At 39.3% G+C, this 20,006-nt stretch overlaps 1 protein-coding gene across 5 annotated transcripts in view; it reads left to right on the forward strand.

The window, feature by feature from the left end:
* The window catches only part of ANK3 (ankyrin 3), a 707,282-nt gene that overhangs the window by 470,930 nt on the left and 216,346 nt on the right, over positions 1 to 20,006 (forward strand). For all 5 annotated transcript variants that reach the window (XM_025395913.1, XM_025395911.1, XM_025395909.1 and 2 more), the window contains one exon: positions 4 to 102. In XM_025395913.1, coding sequence (XP_025251698.1) covers positions 4 to 102 — 99 coding nt within the window. The remainder of the gene's footprint in view (positions 1 to 3; positions 103 to 20,006) is intronic.

Genomic DNA, 20,006 nt, shown 5'->3' on the forward strand with positions numbered 1-20,006 from the left:
CAGAGTGGCTTCACTCCGCTCCACATAGCTGCTCACTATGGAAATATCAATGTAGCCACATTGCTGTTAAACCGAGCGGCTGCTGTGGACTTCACCGCAAGGGTAAGAGCACAGCAATGTATAATGCCTTTAAAGCATTTGAAATGATTTGATACTCTCTTTCCCTAACATGAGAAGGTTGGGACAGATTGCCTCCAAGAGTCCTTCCAGTCAGTGAAGGCTCTGATTTCTACTCATCCTAGTGTATGTTCTTGCTTTTATGTAGGTGTGCCTGTTTCCTAGCAGGAGAGGTAAACCAAGATCAGGAATGCTAGCTGGAATGGATAATAAATAAATATATAAATACATATATAAAAGATGTGATTCAAGGAATCATGGCTGGGGACAACAAATGGTTCCCTAAGTTAAAATTTCTGAAACTCTTAGAAATTGGTCAGATGGCACTCAGTGCTCTAGAGATCAGAGTCTTGACCTTACAATGGGAATGTTCTGGAATATCTGGGTGAGGCCTAAACTACAGAACCCAAATAATGAGACCATCTTTTGCCTTTATCTTCTGTCCCCTACAAACTTTTGTAATGAGTAACAAGGTTATGTAACCTGAATAAGCTCATATCCATTGAAGAAAGGGATTACAATGTCATGTGGCCCACTGCACAGCAGGTTGTACATCCAAATAGGGTAGCACTGCCCTCAATTTAAAAACTGGTGTTCAGCTACCATCAGAAACACTGTCAGAAGTACAAGTGAAGCTGGAGGCAGGATGAAGTAGTGGCTGAAAGCCTAGACTCTGACTGAGACTCCTTGGGTTCAAATTTTGGCTTTCACTTTTTTCCCTGCGTCTATCAGTTTCCTCATTTATAAGATGAAATAATATGAATTATGAAATTAAATAAACAGTTATAAAATATCATCCTCTCCCTCACTGAGTCACTGTGAAAATTGAAAAAGATGGCATATGTAAATCACTCAGCCAGTGCCTGACGTAGTATCATCACTAACAGCAGCGGTAGTAGTGTATTAGTCTGTTTTCACATTGCTATAAAGAAGTATCTGAGATTGGGTAATTTATAAAGAATAGAGATTCAGTTCGCTCCTGGTTCTGTGGGCTGTACAGGAAGCATGATACTGGCATCAGCTCAGTTCATGGGGAGGCTTCAGGAAACTTAAGAATGACGACAGGAGGCAAAGCAGGGGCAGTCCCATCACATGGCCAGAGCAGGAGCAAGAGAGCAAGAAGACTAGTGCTACACACTTTTAAATGACCAGGTCTCATGAGAACTTCTTCACTATCACGGGGCCAGCACCAAGCATACGGTGCTAAACCATTCATGAGAAGTCCTTCCCCATGATCCAGTCACCTCCCACCAGGCTGCACCTCCAACATGGGGCACTATGTTTCAACATGAGATTTGGGTGGGGACATACATCTACACTATATCAAGCAGCACTGTTATTTTGAACGTAGCATTTGAAGTCTTATTTTTTGCTGAAGCTTCACTTCTTAGAAGAGAAATGGAGCTAGACGAGATAGGGAGATAGTGTATAATGCCAGCACCAGCAGTACAGTGGTAGTTGCATCGGGAGTGAAAATAAGATCATTTCTGAAGCCGTTCCTGACTGTAAGATGCCAGGCTATGCATTTTATCTCACATATACTAATATAAGGAAAGTTATAATTTATCCTTATTTTACATTAGAAGAAACCTAGGCTTAGAGATAAGAAGTAGCTGCTTTAGGATCACAGTGCTAGCAGGTTGGAAGAGGCAGGATTTGAGCCCCAAAGCTCTTAACCACTATTCTCTCCCCTAGGTAACTTAAAGGGGTTTATTTTACTTTTCCTCTTGTAATTCATTAGTTCTATAAAAATTAATAAAGGCTGAGATTGTACTAATAGAAACGCTGATTCCTACCCTGTTGTCATGGGCTTACTGAAAGCCTTCATCCGTTTAAATGACTGGAGAGCATCAGTCAATGTTATTCACAATTTTTCTTACTGCATTAACTACATCCTTGATGTGGCAGATCCAAGTCCTAGGTTGACACTTTGAAGGACAAAGTTAAGCCCTTCTTTAAGTCAAGTATAAATAGGGTGTGTCAATGTTGAAGCTGAAGTTCATTTCAAGATGCATTCTTCTGGTTTTATTTCTGTAATTCACAGCATAATAAAAACCTCATTAAGTGACATCTTCTAAATAGGACATTTAGAAAATTTATGTCAGGGTAGTGTTTGAAGTTTGTCTTTGTGCCTTTGTTCAGAAAATTCCTGATGTTGCTGAAAACAAGAGGATTAGAGAAATGTTTAAGCAATTTAAGAGGACATATTACAGTATTTTCAGACTTTTTCAAGTGATTCTAAAGTGTTCATTTGCATTAAAACAATGACTGTGGTAATTACAAAAGATGCTTATTTATTGATTAAAAATCAGTGGAGACATCAGACCCATGTTGTTAACCTCCCTGAGTTACCATATATGATTTAAAATACTTACACTGTGCTTTTGTTTAAAATATGTTAAAATTCAGACTTTTCACTGATCTAGAAATGCATTTTCCCCAGCCTTTCCTAATTAATGAGGTCTAATAGCATTCTGAGCTGAAGGCTGTGGTGGAATTTGATTTTATTTAATAGGAGGCTTGGGCTGTTGCATATTCCCCAACGAGCTATGCTTCTCTCTGCAGTGGGTGATTAATGACTGGCTTTAGGGTACCTGAGAACTCTTTATAAAGAGCTTAAACTGAGGCAACTGCCAGCTGCCTCAAGCAATCCATTTTAGGTTCCAAATCTGTAGCAATTTTATTATATAATAATCTAGCATCTCCACTTTCATAGTTCAGGGGCTTCTCCCTTCCCAGCTTCCATGGGGTCTTTCTAGGTCATAGTTCTCTCAGGAAGGTAATAGAAATAGCAGGTGAAAGTAAGATGCCCCTGAATGCAGACAGGATCAAATTGTATCCAGTCAGAGCAATAAAGGGAGCATCATTAAGCCTCATTTGCTGAGAATTGGCTGCAAATTGTAACCATAAATCATATGCTTCAGAGCCAGGTTTGGAGAGAGGTATGGACGAGGTAGTTAGAAGTAGATTAAAGAACACCAGCACCCTTTGTCTTGGGGGGCTGCGATTTCTGTTTTCTGCCTGTGACAAAATACAGTAGGGAGTGGAAAATTTAAATCAGTGAAGAAAGAAGTACGGCAGATAAAGTCTTGCAGTTCTTTATAGCACCGTAGACTGAGGGAATGTCCCAGAGAGTGACCACCTGCTAGCAAAGAGAGCTGGGGAAGAGCAAGTATGACAACCCTTCTGGAATCATTTCCTGCATGCAATAGATGTTCATTTCCAAAGCCGATAATAGGCAGAAACAAACGCGATGTGATTGAAGGGAGTACACCATGGAAGGAATTGCTTTCTCTGTTCGTTTGTAGTGCCAACTAATTTATGCAGCAGTAAAGCAGGTCCCAGTCAGTGGTGAATGTATACCCCTGAGTAGCAGTTCTGGTAACTGATTTATAGCATACTTAACTGTTTTAATAACACCTTTCCTTCAATTTTTATTATGATGTCAATTTTGACTTTTGCATTGTAACTTTACTATGTTTATGTAAGATATGCTGTCTGACATCGTCAGTATTTCCTTTTGGATTATCCTTGGAGATCTATTCAGGCACATGGGTCTGCTGCAGGGAGTTAATGCAGTAGCTGCTGAATGCTGCAATGCAGCGTCAGCATTCTTCATTCTTTGAACTGAGTCTGCTGAGATGGCACTGACACTGTCTGAATTTATGCATGACCCTTGCTCTCTTTGCAAATCATTCTAGCTCTCTTGGGAAAGAGAATGTAACTAAAACATACCAGAGCTACTACTGATTGTCATTCCAGTAAGGAGCATTTGTGCACTAGAGTAACAAAAGGCCAAATTATATTATGTGGATGCCTGCAAAGTTCCCTTTATTGATTGAAGAAGATAGATTAATACTTTGCTGGCTGAATTTTTTCATCAAATATAATGGACCACCTAATCTAATCTTCACTCTTGTCATTGGCCTTTCTCTTGTAAATTATTATTCAACTTCCCATTTTGAGAAGATAATTGAATAAAGCATTCTTCTATTAGTCTTGCCATTTAGCACTTTTTGTTTTGATCTGTGAAAGGATTGGGGATTTATGTGTTTGGATTCTACATCTCACTTGTTTCCAAAAAGATTTCGGGTGGTTTACAGATTAAAATATACAGATGTGAAGGAGGGGACCAAAAAAGTAAATGTTACCAAGCAGCAGGAATGAGCCAGTAAATACAATGGAAAATAAATATAGGCCTTAAAAGCTTTGATATATATATAGTGGAAAGGGAAGCATAGATAATAGAGTTTTCATTTTTGACAACTGAAATCTTATAGTTACCTATAGAGACAATTTTTGTGTGAAATAACTCAAACATTATTTTTATCATATGAATCCTTAAGAACAGAGAATTATATAGTTATAGCAATATCTTTAATTACTATACTTCAAAAGGCTCAATTCTACTTCCTACTGCCTTTGACTGCTCTATCTCCATCTGTGAAGGCACCTTGCCCAGAGAAGCTGAGAGACTGTGGCCCAGCTACTTAGCTTTATGATGTTCTAGTTGTGTAGGAAAGAACTTGACATGTATGGCACAGATCAATGACTGGTTAACATGTCCATTGGACTACCTTTTTCAAATATTGGGTATTTTATACAAGGTTTTGGTAGGTATTGGACCACATTCAGAATCCTACTAAATCATATAAAAGGTTACTTTATTTAAGATATTTTAATGTTTGGATAAAATGAGAGCAATGTTTTTAGATACTTGAACTACTAAGCCTGTTTGGTGGAAAAATAAAAGTATTAGACTTCTCTTCTGCACTTAGACACTGTTGGTAGGAATGTAAATTAGTTCAGCCACAAATTGGAAAGTAGTTTGGAGATTTCTCAAAGAACTTAAACCAAACTACCACTCAACCCAGCAATCCCATTACTGGATATGTATTCAGAAGAAAATAAATTGTCCTACCAAAAAGACACATATCCACATGCTCATTGAAGCACTATTTATGATAGCAAAGTCACAGAATCAACCTAGGTGCCCATCAACAGTGGCTAGATAAAGAAAATGTGGTACATATACACTATGGAGTACCACACAGCCGTGAAAAAGGAACAAAGTCATGTTTTTTGCAGCAACATGGGTGCAGCTGGAGGCCATTATCCTAAGCACATTAATGCAGGAACAGAAAACCAAGTACCACATGTTCTCATTTATTAGTGGGAGCTAAATGTGGGGTACTCATGGACATAAAGATGACAACCATAGAAACTGGGGACTACTGTTGTGGGGGAGTTGAAAAACTACCTATTGGGTACTATGCTCACAACCTAGGTGATGAGATCTTTTGTACACCAAACTTCAGTGTCATGCAATACACCTATGTAACAAACCTGCACATATACCTCCTGAATATAAAAGTTGAAATTTTTTTTTAAAAAAAGACTTATGTTCTGTCCAAACCTGAGGCCAACATGGCTTAGCACATGCATGAGCAAAACAGTATCCATGGATGAGCATTATCTGGGAATTTCTTTTCTAAATTCAATCCAATTTTGCAATATTTATAGAGCATACTATGAGCTGGACCTGAAGGTTCAGACTTGAGTTACCTACTCTGCCATTAGTACTTATTACTAATGTGAGAATGCTTAGTACTTTATTAGTCCCTACTCTACCAATTTGTTCAGGCACCAAGGTGCCAAACCATATAATACAATCTTTCTCCTGTAATACTTTCTCCTGTAAGTCCCCAAAGCATAACTACATCTAGGCTATAATGCTGAACAGGACTTTTCTAAAAACTCAGGAACTGATGAAAAGAGTTGAAAGCAGAAAGGCAAAGCTGAAGGATAGGTCCTCTGTAACAGTGTCCCCAAAGACCTCAGGCTGTGCCCCCTTCCTTGGAGTTCATCTGGTGACCCCTCCTGAGCCACCAGAGACGATTGCGTTGCAGGGTCTATCTCATTTCCCCCAAGTGGGAACCCCTTTACCAGATCTCTCCCAGCCAGAGTCCAGGCCTCTCAACCGCCTCTGGGCCCCAGTGAGAAAGGAAACTCTGTTTTCTCTATACCTGGGCTATGTTACTTCAGTAGCCACTAACTTGGGGAACTAGCTTTGACTTAAATAAATTTTCTTTTTTATTTTCAAGAGCATTTCAAGTACTCAATAGCTAGTGGTTACTGTCTTATTCAATGGCACAGATATATCACATGTCCATCATCATAGAAAGTTATTTTGAACAAAGCTGTGATACCATCCATCTTAGGCCTTCCTTCCCTTCAATGTCATAATGACCTGAAAATGCAACATTTCCCTCAAGGAAGATGGTTAGTCCCTGACTCCATAGGTGAGCATCACAGCCTGTACTTCTACTCACATTAGGCCTCAAATATAATTTTATTTATCTGCTATTGTCCATTTTGCACACTCTGTTTGCTATCTAAGCCCCTGGAAGGTTGAGACGCCCTAGTCATCCTCTGTCTCTAGGTTTTCCTTTGGTCCCCAGGTGCTTACCGTGTGCCTGGCTCTGTGCTAGTGACTTTAACATGAACTTAATTCTCTTAGTCTTTCAGTGGATGATTTGATTTTGCTGCCTGATAGGCTTTTTTCTGTCTGCCTTTCTTGACATATTAATAGAGTCAACAAAATGTTCAGCTGCATTTCATTCAGCTAGAAGGCAATGAATGTAAAAACATTAGCACTTCTGCCTGCTACAGAATAAGTGCTCAGTAAATGTCCATTCCCTTCTTCTCTTCTGCAGGCGAGATTTATAGTAATAATGATTTTTTAACTTGTAATTTATTATCCAGCTTCTTTATTAGGCATTTTACACTTATTGACATATAACAATCCTATGAGGGCTAAAGTAAAAATGTAATAAAATATAGCACTCTCCCACATCCTGTTTTTTCATGTCACATGCAGACTTTGAATTCCCCAAGAACAAGCCTGTGTCATCTTACATACTTTGGAATACCTGGAGTATAGCCCAGTACCTGGTGCTGGGAAGGATTCAGTATATATTTATTGAATTCAAAAATGAATGAATAAATCACTTCTAGGTCTTTCTGTCCACCACTCCTAATCACCCAGCACCTATGCAAACCTGCTTTCCTCTCCCTAGCCTATCAAAATTCCTTTTACTTCAACTTGAATCTCTCCTGGTCTAGGAGTTGCTTTCCAAACTAAACTCAGATACATTAAGGGAAATGGAAAAATTCACAGGATACTAATAGAATTTTAGACCAGTGCACCAAACCTAAGTGTTGAATGTCAGAGGCAGAGGGACAAGTTTATTTGAGCAGCAAGGAGACGTTGCATTCAGCACTGTAGATGACCTTGGAAGACAGGCCCAGGCTAATTGGGCTAAGCCTAGTACAAAAGTCTGTTGCCAAGTTTTCTTTAATTAAGAGTGTTTTAAGCAGAGCCTCAGGCTCTGGGCTGTGAAGGCCCAAAATGACCACCAGAAGGTGCTAGAAAGGACATCAGCTACTGGAGCATGGAGAAGAGGGGAGCCTGGCTCCAGTAAGAGTATGGCAAACTCCTGATGGCTTTTCAAGGGTGTAGGGCTTTTGGAGACTCTACTTTGGTTTGTGTAGTGATGCATTTGCAAACATATCTTTAAAATACAATTGGCCCTCCATAGTCTTAGATTTCACATCCATGGTGTTAACCAACCATGGATGGAAGATATTTGGGGGGAAAAAAAAAACAATAAAAAAAATACAACATAGAATAATAATACAAATTTTAAAACAGTATAATAACAATTTACATGACTTTTACATTGTATTGGTCATTATAAATCTAGAGATCATTTAAAGTGTACAGAGAGTGTGTGTAGGTTATGTGCAAATGCTGTTTTATATAAGGGACCTGAGCATCCATGGGTTTTGGCATCCTCAGGAGTCTTGTAACCAATCCCCATGGATACCATGGGATGATTGTGTATTTTCCTCTCGTTATACAAATCATGCTTTAAACAAAATACGATAAATCACAAGTGAGAAAATAAAAACCACTTACAGCAGTAATTTTTTTTTAGCATTTGAATGTTCATCCCAACAGAGACCACACACGCATACATTTCTTTTTTATGGGTACATGTTTTTTAATAGGTTTATCTCCTAGTATAGGCTCAACAGCATTAAAGACAAAGACTTCTTTTCTTTCTTTTAAGGGTTATGTAAACCTCCTGAATGAAAATGGGGATTTGAGAGCCTTAGCAAAGGAATATGAGTTATGGGAAAGTAGCCATGTGTCTATTGCATTAAATATATTCTTGTTGCCATGGTGATATTAACATTTCAGGAGTAACAAAACCAGTAAGTTTTTGTGAGGTGGCAGAATGGAGGAGATGCGTGTTTACATAGATTTGCTCTTATAATTATGCCATGCAATCTCATTTCTGCCTTTTCCTGAATGCCATATCGAAGGAGAATCTCTTGCATACATTTTTTAAAGAAGTATTTTTATCTGATATCCATTTATATATTTGAACTTCATTGACATCTTCCTGTGTGGAGTGGGATCTATGTTCCTCACCTGAAGAGGTGCCATTTCTAAGTGACAGTGGAGTGAGGGGAGAAACATGTGCTGGACCCTGGACTCTGGTCTTGGCTGTATCATTGATCGCTGAGGTGGTCCAGGGCAAGTCCCTTTATCACCTGGTCTACAGTTATTTTAGCCAAATGAGAGAGACATCAGCCAACCCCAGGCCCTTGCCCTCTGCCCAAGCACCTTGTCTGACAGCAATGGAGGCAGTCTTCAGCTTCCCTCCCCCTTTCACAATAGAGTACGTATGGGACAGTGGTAAAGTAAACCACACTGTCAGACTGCTGAGTCCCACACTGGCCTTGTGGCTTATCCTGGTGCTCTTGGTAAGTTGTTTATGTTTCAGCATAATCATCCATATAATGTGTCCAGTGGATAGAACCTAATGCGCTCTCATTGTGATGACTGAATGAAATAATCCACAGGAATTGCTTAACACAGTGCCTGGCCCACAAGACATGGGCAGGAACTCAAGACATGATGGTGGTTGTCACTGCTTGCATCCAGGAGGGGATCCTGGCACTGCAGGGCACGTTCCCATGTAAAGCATGATGCAGGTCAGGTCAATGGCACCAAGGTAGCCCTCTAAAGTACACCTAGAAGGGATGTGGCTTCTCAGAATGAATTACATTGTTTGCGGTGGTGTTTGTCAGTATGAGAAAGTCAACCTTTAAAAAACCATTAATTAATGACATTGAGACGATAAGGAAGCCAATCAAATAAATCATAGAAATTGGAAGGTTTTTCACTTTTTCTCTTTGAATATGTGCCCTGACACCTGGAGTGCTGCTCTAGAGTTGTTGCTCTGAGAACATTTTTAAATGACCCTAAAAAATCCTATTTTGAAGTTGTGTGAAATAAAGCTCTATTAAGGTAGGAGTTGGCAAAGCTCACTTTATTCATTTGCACCTTAAAAGAGAATTTATTCATTAGCTACAGAATTGTTATTTCCCCCATTCAGTGAAAATAACAGCTAGGGGCTGCCATGCCCCAGACTGATCCTCTGCTAAATGTTCCAGCACTTTGTCTACTCTCCTTGTCATCAGACAGTGCATTTGGATCTGCTCAGATGAACGCTGGTCCCCTCCTTGAGCGCTGCAGTTCTTCCATGGCAATGAAAAACATATTGCTCTTCTTCCTCTGGTGGTTTGAAGAATATACAGAAAGGGCAAAGGGGTACCTAGAGTATAGGGGTTAGGGTTCATAGCACTGAAGGGTTGCATAGGTGTCAGCCCCTTTGGACACAGGCATGATCATTTACTGGCCCTCTTCCAAACTTAAGCAAGAAGTTCTAAGAAAACAAATTCAGATAGAAGATCAGCACGGACCGATAATTGGTAGGAAAAAGTTGCAAAGCCAGGCTGTGATGGAAATATAGAAATGGGGATCAGCTCCAAGAAAAGGAAGCCGAAGCGCAGATGCAGGTGTGAAATGAGACTAGAGATGAATTATGAGAGTCCAGCCCAGTGGGGAAGAGGCTCAGTGAATGCCAGCCTGGGCTGTGGGCACTGGCCTTGATCCTACAGGCAGAGGGAGTTACTTATTGCAGGTCTTTGAGTGGGTAGAATGATGGCAGTAGTGTTTAAGGTGAATTATGACACATATGAAGGGGAAATCAGGAAACTGAAATTACAGGCTGTGGCTGACTCCAGTCACAGAAAGGAAAGAACGGACAGGAGCAGCATGTTGCCCCCAGTATAATGCACTTCTCCTTGCTGATGACCTCTGTGGAGTCTGGCCAAAGCCACTGGTTTTCAATGGAGGAAAAAGGAGCATCATCTGCCTTAAAAGATTTGGAAATTTGTAGAGGAATTTTGGGTTGTCACAGTGGTGGTTGGCATGTAATGAGAGAGGGCCAGGATGACTTAGCCTCCTTCAATGAATGGGGCAGTCTCACACAAATAATAGTGTCCCAACCAAAAGGCTAGTGATGCGCCCATCAGACATGCTGGATTGAACATCTCTTTGCAGCCAAGAAATGGAGCGTGAGATGTCCCAGGATGGGAAGGAAGGGCCCAGAAATCCATGGTTGGTCTGGGATGCTCCTCGGAAAGTGTCTAGCATCCCCCAGCGAAGCACCCCAGAGAGCAATTGGTCAGAAGACCCTGAGGCTCTGTTCAGCTCCCACTGAAATATGAGGTGGAAAAAACAACACAAAATTCTAACTAATTTAGTTAATAGCTTTCATGTATCACGGGGTGCCAGGTACAGTAGCAAGTATTTTATTTATTATTCATAATAATTTCATGAGGTGTGGATATGATTTCCATTTTACACTAGGAAGCAAGAAGTTCTATAACTTGTACAAAGCCACACAAAGTAGTGGAGCTAATGCTAAGATACAGTAAAGTGAGACAATAAAAACTGTGTAGTTAATAATATTGTAACATCAAAGGCAATGTGTATTTGGGCTTTGAGGTAATCCAAGGTCATCACAAGAAAACCAGAATTGACAGCAGCCTCTTGTGTTCCTGTTGGTGATTTGGTCTCTGCCTGGGCCAGGCTTGTGAGATGAATTAAATACATTTTTGAATCCCTAAATAAATGTACTATACCTAAATGTGTTTTGTAAGATGTAAGACATAAAATAAATTCAAGGCTGTATTAAGGGATTATCAACACTGTCCCAGCCTGGGAGATGGAGTGAGACTCTGTCTCAAAAAAGACCCAGTCACCTGTAACATCTAATCATGCAAAGGTGGAAGACAATTTGTAATTAAGGGAGGAGATCAAGATCAGCTTTCATCCTAGTCTTTCTCCTCCTCTGGCAAATCCTGGGATTGTGTGTATTGGCTGAGGGTGTGCGTGGGGAGAAGCAGGTGTGGGAATCTTTAAACATGGTGTGCCTTTCCCCTAAATCACTTGAGAACCAAAAGGAAGACCTGGCAGTGCCTTATCTGAATTGTTGATGAGCCATCTCTATTAATTCAAAGGGATCCCTCTGACAGAATTAACAATAAACAGCCTCATACTATCCTTAAAAGAAAATAAGGCTTTTGAGTTATTTAGAGCAGAACAGATCCCAACACTCAGAGCCTGACTTCACAACAAACAGCAAACATCCAAGCATTTGCTGCTGCTTCCTGGGAAGGCCAGCACTGTCAGGTGTCTGATCAAATGGGATTAGTTGGTGTCTCTGAGAGGAGTGAGGTTAAGGAAATGTCACTGGCGTCAGTATCTTCGGTGTCAGTCTGAGTAAATCCACTATGGACTTAATCTCCTTATCCAGAAAGCATACAGAGAAAAGTTGGTGTAGAATAAGCAAACAGTTAGCAAAACTGGAAAAGAGAAAAGGACTTTGTCTAAAAAGACTTATTTCATTTAATTAAAGTCTCATGAAGAAAGAGGAAAAAAACAAAAAAAACTTACTGACAATGGTGGTCATCTTTTTTTTCTTTTTCTTTCTTTCTTTCTTTTTTTTTTTTTTTTTTTGAGATAGGATTTCTCTCTGTCACCCAGGCTGGAGTGCAGTGGCACAATCTCAGCTCACTGCAAGCCCCGCCTCCCAGGGTCAAGCAATTCTCGTGCCTCAGCCTCCCAAGTTGCTGGGATGAGAGGCACACACCACTGTGCCTGGCTAATTTTTCTGTTTTTAGTAGAGATACGGTTTCTCCATGTTGGCCAGGCTGGTCTTGAACTCTTGACTTCAAGTAATCCTCTGCCTCGGCCTCCCAAAGTGCTGTAATTTCAGGCGTGAGCCACCCTGCCGGGCCTAGTGGTCATCTAATAATGATCACTATGGTATGAAGGAAGTTTCTGAGTTTATTTTATACTTGTGTCACTAATAATAGGTCATCTAAGTCAAATTTTTAAAAAGAAATGTCCTGCATATAGTGTCCTAGGAAGGTTAGAGTGTTTTCTTATCAGTCTATTCAAATACTAGAAATTTTCTTGAGTATATCCTTGAAATCTCAAATCCTTATCATTGGAAGTTATCATTGTTTGCATATGTTTTCTGAGATTCTTAAGGAATTTAAAAACTAGGCGTCCTCATGAAAAGAAATAAAGTACTGATGAGTACTACAATATGGATGAACCTTGAAAACATGCCAAGTGAAAGAAGCCAGTCACACAAGATTACACATTATATAATCTCATTTTTATGAAAGGTCCTGAATGGGCAAATCCATAGAGACAGCGAGTAGGTTAGTAGTTAACAAGGTCTTGGGAGACAGAGAAATGGGAAGTGACCACCTAATGGTATGGGATTCTTTTTTGAAAATGATGAAAATGTGCTAGAATTAGATACCGCTGCTGATTGCAGATCCTTGTGAATAGACTAAAAAAATCACTGAATTGTACACTTTAAAATGGTGAAAATTATGATATGTCAATCTTAATAATGCCATTGTAAAAATAAACCATTAGAGAAAACTTTCAGTGGAAGATAATAAAAACTTACAGAAAAAATATCTTTTCATACTCTTAAGAAAATTAAAGGGAACAGAAATTCAGTTCTCTAATTTTCTACATTGTATCAAAACCTATATGACTGTTAAATAGAATTTATCAAACATTTATTGATTACCTGTTCTGTACTGGACAGTTAGCAGATGCAACCTCTTCCCTTAGAGGCTAAAAGAGTTTTCAAAAGATACATATTTATAGGGTGAACAAGGATGATAGTAACCTTTGTTTCCATGTATTTCCTGTGCTTTCTCTGTGAACTTATTCACTAATCATTGTTCCGTTTCTGTATATACTAGAAATAATGCTAAAGTATAAGAGAATAGAATTAGAAAACATAAAAATCTTAAAATGTATGGTTTTAAATGTAAATCACACACTGAAATCTTGATCTTCAATTCGTTACGCCACTTTGACTAACTTATTTTTTAATCGTAATAGTAACTTGTCACAAAAATTATGACAAGTGGTAAGAAGTAGCAGAAGATACTGGATTCCATCTCAACTTTAATTATTTTAGAATTTGTCTTCAATGGGAACATGTCAAGGAATGAAACTAAAAAGCTATATAAGTTAATCTTTCGTTATCTACAAGAGTTTGAGTGATATCATCCACTTAACTCTTCCCTTAATGATAACCTCTCCCAGACATTTTTAAAGAAAAGAAGAAATATGGAGGGTTGAGGGAGACACCAGTAATTCACATACATCCTTTACATATTTAAATGAAAAGTTTCCCATTTATCACAAGTAATATAGAAAATGGCCCTGATTTCACTTCGGGCAGTTGCAGACATGCTCCTGTTTTGGTGATTATTTCATGAAATGAATTTGGGTGGGTTTTTCAGAAACACTGAGAAAGAAGAAATAAGCAAGCAATTCCACCATTTCCCAGCAAAGGCAGTTGTTTTTCCAGGTCCCTGACATCAACAGTACCCATATATTTCTCTCATATTCTATCACATATATCATGTTATAAACCACATATGTCTATCATTTTAAATCAGCTCTAGCTTGGCCTGAGCTTCCCATTCCTCTCAGCTGCTCCTGACCCCAGCATAGCTCACAGACACAGCCTGTTCTGAGCTGATTCTCCTCTAAGACCTTTTGCATCCCTCATAAGATCCACCTGATTTAGTACCTTATAGTTCAAGGCTTACTTTAGATCGCCGTGTCTTTCCACCCAAATTATTTTATAATATCTTTGTGAGATGCAATCATTTCATACATTTCTAAATGTCTGTATAATAAGTAATAAAAATAATATAACACCTAATAGTTATAGTGTTTACTAAATGCCAAGCACCATTCTTAAGACTCTACACTTATTAACTCATTTATCCTCATCACAGTCTATTGTCTTAGTCCATTTTTTGTTGCTATAACAGAATACCACAGACTGAGTAATTTATAAAGAAAAAACTTCTTGTAGTTCTGGAGGCTGGGAAGTCCAAGGCGGAGGGGCTGCATCTGGTGAGGGTCTTGTTAAGGTGGTGGACGACATCATATGGTGAGAACAAGAGTATGCATGTCCAGCTCAGGTCTTTCTCCTCTTCTTGTAAAGCCACCAGTCCCATTGTGGAGGCTGTACCCTGATGATCTTATCTAATCATTAATCCCTGCCAAGGACCCTACCTACAAATTCCATCAACATATGAATTTGGGGATTAAGTTTCTAACATATAAAATTAGGGGGGCATATTCAAACCATAGCAACTATGATATGAGTAAGTACTATTATTAGTCTAATTTTACAGATAAGAAATCTGTGATACAGAGAATTTAAGTAAACATACCTAAGGTTAATTAGCTAGTATGGGGCAGGCCTAGAATTTGAACCTAAGCAATCTAGCTCTTAACCACTGTCCTGCTCTGCCACAATGCAACCTTCCTCTCTTAGCACACTCTTAGGTGCTCCAGAAATGCTTTAATAGTAAGACATCAGTAAATGTTAGTATACTACGAAGTATGGTGACGGCATGACCTGGTCTAGCGAAAAAAATATGAACTTTGGATTAGACAACTGATGGCAGCTTTGTGACCTTTGGCAAGGTATTTTGATTTTTAGAGTCTTCAAAAAATCAAATTTTTCAGATTTTTGAAGATTTCCTCATCTGTAAAATAAAGAAAAACATTCGATAGTACTTCTTTGTAGGGTTTTTGTGTATATTAAGTGAAACAAAAGATGTGAAATACCTGTGAATTTCCTTCTTTTAACACAAATTATCTCATGTCTCCTCTTGACACCCCTGTGATGGAGGCAGTGGAGGCATTGTGCCCACTGCACAGATGAGGAAATAAGTTCATTAAGGATAAGGCACATTCTCAGTATTGGCTCTCATGAAAGTGGATGTGGAAGGGTGAGAGTGGGGCCTTGTCTTCTCGTTCTCAATGAAATGTCTTCCCACTAGACATATGCTAAGGACGGGACTGAAATAAAGTTATAACCAGGATAGAATTTCTCTCCCCACCCAATTCATTATTAAAATTTTTTGGTACATTTCTAAGCCAGTTTTATAGTTTAGGAAGTCCTGTAAAAAGTCATCTTTATTTTTGGAGTTAGATGATCTTTTAAGAGTTATTCTAAAATAGATGAGCTAATGTAACATACAGTACACATACATTACTGTAGAGCAGTATGATGAACTTGGAAAGGAATATATTGGATTTTTACAAATCCTAAGCGATCTTCGTTTGTTCTGGGTGATTTGCTTCTCTTTTTCCTAAAAGTAGAAGGCAAAACCTATTCTAAATTGGAATTTTATCCCCTAACTTCAGTGGTAGGGGGTTTCAAGGAGTATAGGTTACAGACAAAAAACCTTATCTGAAAATCAAGATGGAAGGAGATCCGCAGAGAAGAAAGTGAATAAACTACAAAAGAAAAAAGGGCTAGAGATGGTATTAGACGTAAGAACAAAAATCCACACATTAGAGGATATAGCAGTGATCCATGTTGTTTTCTTAGGCACTTAATTAATTTATTGGCCTAGAAATTTGAGAGAAGTAAACTTGCTATGTACTGTAATTTTGCTCAAATTTCTGAATATTTACCCAGGTCTCATTAATGCTTTATATAAATGTATGTATAGCCGATTCCCTTAGTTGTTCATAAAATGTATCTGTGTATATATGTGATCCCCTTTTTGTCTTTGTCCACCATTTTTCAAAAAGGATTAAGGAGAAGTAAATACTAGAGAAAAAAAAAGCTGTTGGTTAATCATATGTATAGTTAAGTTTTTTAGAGTGAATAAGTATCACCTTGAATCATTTGATGGAAAAGTTAAGTTAAATAAGATGCTATTGTGCTGGTGATGAAAATAGTGGTTTATAAATAAGCCCAAAGAGTTTAGTGAAATGGAAGGGGTAGTACCTGGGAGTTGGGAAACCTGGGGTCTTGGCCAAGCACCAAGCTCTGTAACTCCATGTAAATCACTTAGTCTGCTCCCTGGTTTCTTCCTTACCTGTAATATAGGTGATTAGACTGAATGAACTCGGAGGTCTTTCAGAAACTCCCCAAATGCTAATGTATTCTATAACATTTTGAATGAACAAGAAAAAATTTATTTGGTACAAGCACAAACATTCTATTAAGAAACTAATATATACAAAATTACAATAGTATTTACTTTTTTGTTTGCACTAAATCAGGTCAAATTCAAAACTCCAGGTTGAATTTGTTTTTATCCAAATGTTAATTCATGCTTCTTCTCACAAAGTGCAAATAGATCTTTAACTCTAGCCATTAAAAATTAGTCATATTTTTAGGTGCAGGATATCCTCAGGTTTACCAGGTTCCTTCAAAGTTTACATATTAGAGAAGTTAATGGCTAAGTTAAACCTCTCTGGGGCATTCAGATTATAGAATGTAAGGCATGAGAGTTGAAACAGATGGTGGTAGTGGGCTGCAAATTAGGCAATATTAAACTACAGCCATTTTTCTACTGTACAAATGTACATGGTAGAAATTTTTTAGAAAAGCATGAAGAAGCCAAAAGTCATCTATTATCCCGGCCCGCGGGATCGTCACTGCAGGCCCTGGAAGAGGGGGTGGGAATTTGGGGAACAAGAGATACGAGAAATGGAGACAAGACAGTGCTCTGATCAAGTCTCTTCTTTAATGGCGGTAATGCAGTGCCTTATATACACTTGGAGGGGAAGGGGTTGGGCCAGAGGCGGAGATGATCTCATCACAGAGGGCGTGACCAAGTAGGTATTGGTTTCTCTGGTCGAACGTCATGTGGCACCCGCGCTGTCAGGTAGCAATTTTCGCGGGCGCGGGAAAAATGGGTGAAGAAGAAGCAGGAAGAGCGCCATCTTTTATGAGGTATTAATACAGGGGAAAAGGCAAAGATAGGGAGGAGGTGTAAGGTGGAAATGAATAAAGCTCAGGCGTTTTTAATCGTCAATTATTATTCGCTATGGCCGGGGCGTGCAGCTCCGGACAGGTCCCCCTTTTAATTGTTTTATGATGAGAAAACGACCCCTCGGGAACTGCACCTGTCTTAGGTTGGGTCAACTCATCCCCACCTTCTAGGCCCGTCATGGGATAAGGCAGCAGCAAAGGCGGCCCTCCTGTCTTAGGCTCCAATGGGGATAGTGTCCTCTTACCCATCATTGACTGTCCAGTTCAGCACACAGGGGAGGTGGTCCTATTAAGGCAAATAAGACTCACCATTTTCAGTCATCTCAAGGCGATGATAATGGACCTGTATAGGTTTGGCCTGAAAGGCCTCGATTTGTTGTCTGACGAATGCCATGAGCTTATTAAGGATTATAGGCCCGAGAGTGAAAAAGAGTAGAAGAGTAAGTAAAGGACCAAGAAATGGCAGGAGATAGGGGAGGAGTCCATCGAGTCCAGTCCACAATGGATTAGCGGCCAGGCCTTTTCTGCGCTTTTCTAGTTCTTCTTGTAAAGTCTTGATCTTATCTCTGACGATTCCGGATTTGTTGGCGTAAAAACAGCACTTTTCATTTCCATGACTGGTCTGGCATTAGGTAAGCTGTCTTGCCCGAGCAAGTCACCTGGGTAATTCTGTCTGACGGAGGTTCAGATATTTGTCTCCCTCTGCAGTCACAAGGCTGGCCGTATCGTTTTCGTATTAATTCTCTTGCTTTACGAGGGTCACCAAAACCTGCATAGACTGTCACTATGCTATATAAAGCGATTACTTTCCAAAGGAATCTCATGTTAGGCTTCATTTTCTGAAAAACAAAAAGGAAGAAACTTCTCAGGGAGATTTATCTTCCCTGGACTGACAATGGTTATGATTTATTTGTCTTACCAATCTTTCAGGCAGCCATCTGGCTGCATCATTTTTTGTGAGAAGATGCATACTGAGCCTCTTCCCCAAATTAAAACTGGATCGGGGCCATGCCATGAATTATCAAGTGGGTCTTTCCATTTTACCATTGCAAACTGTTTTTGAGATTCAGAATGCCAGAAACGATCGGCAGCAGATTTTCCATGACTATCCAAATTTAAAAAATTAAGGATAAACAGGGCATGATTGAGTATATTTCTAGGGGTACCCTTCACGGGGTACCAGCTCCCCCCTTTTAATTTTGTGATAACAGTTTTTAATGACAGATGAGCTCTTTCTACTATACCTTGTCCTTGGGGATTGTAGGGAATGCTTGTGATATGTTTAATTTGTAGGGTATTACAGAATTGTAAAAAGGTTTTGGCTATATAACCAGGGCCATTATCTGTTTTGATTTGTTTGGGTATTCCTAAAACAGAAAAGCAGTGTAATAAATGAGCTATGACATGTTTGGTGGCCTCTCCTGTTTGGAGAGTTGCAATAATGAATCCACTATAGGTGTCTATGCATACATGGATATATTTTAGTTGACCGAATTCTAAGTGGTGAGTAACGTCCATTTGCCAAATTTCATTGGGGATGAGTCCTCGGGGGTTAACTCCCAGATGGGGAATAGGTAAATACGTTATGCAATTGGCGCGTTGTTTAACTATTTGTAGAGCTTGTTCTCTGGTAAGTTTAAACATAAGCCTTAAGGTTTGGGCGTTTAAATGATGTAAGGCATGTGCTTTTTGTGCTTGTTGTAAATTGTCTGTAGTGACTGTGGCTATAGTTTTTGTTGCCGTGTCGGCTGTTGCGTTACCTTGTGTTAAAGGTCCCGGTAATCCTGAATGTGCTCTGATATACCCAAGAAAAAAGGGAGTAGTCCTTTTCTGAATAAGTTGTTGACATTGTAAAAATAGGTTAGCTGTGTCTGAAATATGTTTAATTTGAGGCACGGTCTCTAAGAGGGGTATTGAATGAGCCAGGTAGGCGCTGTCTGTGTAAATGTTAAGTGGCTGACAAGGAAAAGCTGATAATGCTGCGATTATAGCTTGCAACTCGACCAGCTGAGCTGATGTATAAATGGTCTGGAATTTAACGACTACATTATTGTAAGTGTAAGCGGCAAGTCCTGTGGAAGATCCATCAGTGAAAATTAGTAATGCGTCATTGAGGGGTTCTTTACTGGTGATATGGGGGAACACAAACGCATGAAGTTTGCAAAATTGAATGAGTTTGTTAGGTGGGTAATGGTTGTCAATTGTGCCAGTGTAAGAAGCGCAAGCAATTGGCCAGGCTTCCGTATTTTGTAACAGCCAATGGATGTGTGATTGAGTGTAGGGCTGTATAATGGTAGAGGGTTCTATTCCAAAGTACTTTCTACTGTTTTCTCTTCCCAAGATAATTAGATCAGCTATGGCATCATAATAAGGCAACAAAACCTTTTTAGGGGAGGAGGGCAGGTGTACCCACATAATGGGATTGTTCTGCCAGAATAAGCCAGTAGGGGTCATTGTTGTGTTAAAAATAATGAATATTAATGGCTGAGAATAATCAATACTGGTAACAAATTGTGTTGCAATGGCATATTCTACCTTTTGGAGTGCTATTAATGCTTCTTTAGTAATGGACCTGGGTGTCTGCATAATTACCTGAACCAGTTAACATAT

This window comes from Theropithecus gelada, chromosome 9, assembly GCF_003255815.1.
Source record: "Theropithecus gelada isolate Dixy chromosome 9, Tgel_1.0, whole genome shotgun sequence".
In the NCBI taxonomy this organism is placed as follows: domain Eukaryota; kingdom Metazoa; phylum Chordata; class Mammalia; order Primates; family Cercopithecidae; genus Theropithecus; species Theropithecus gelada.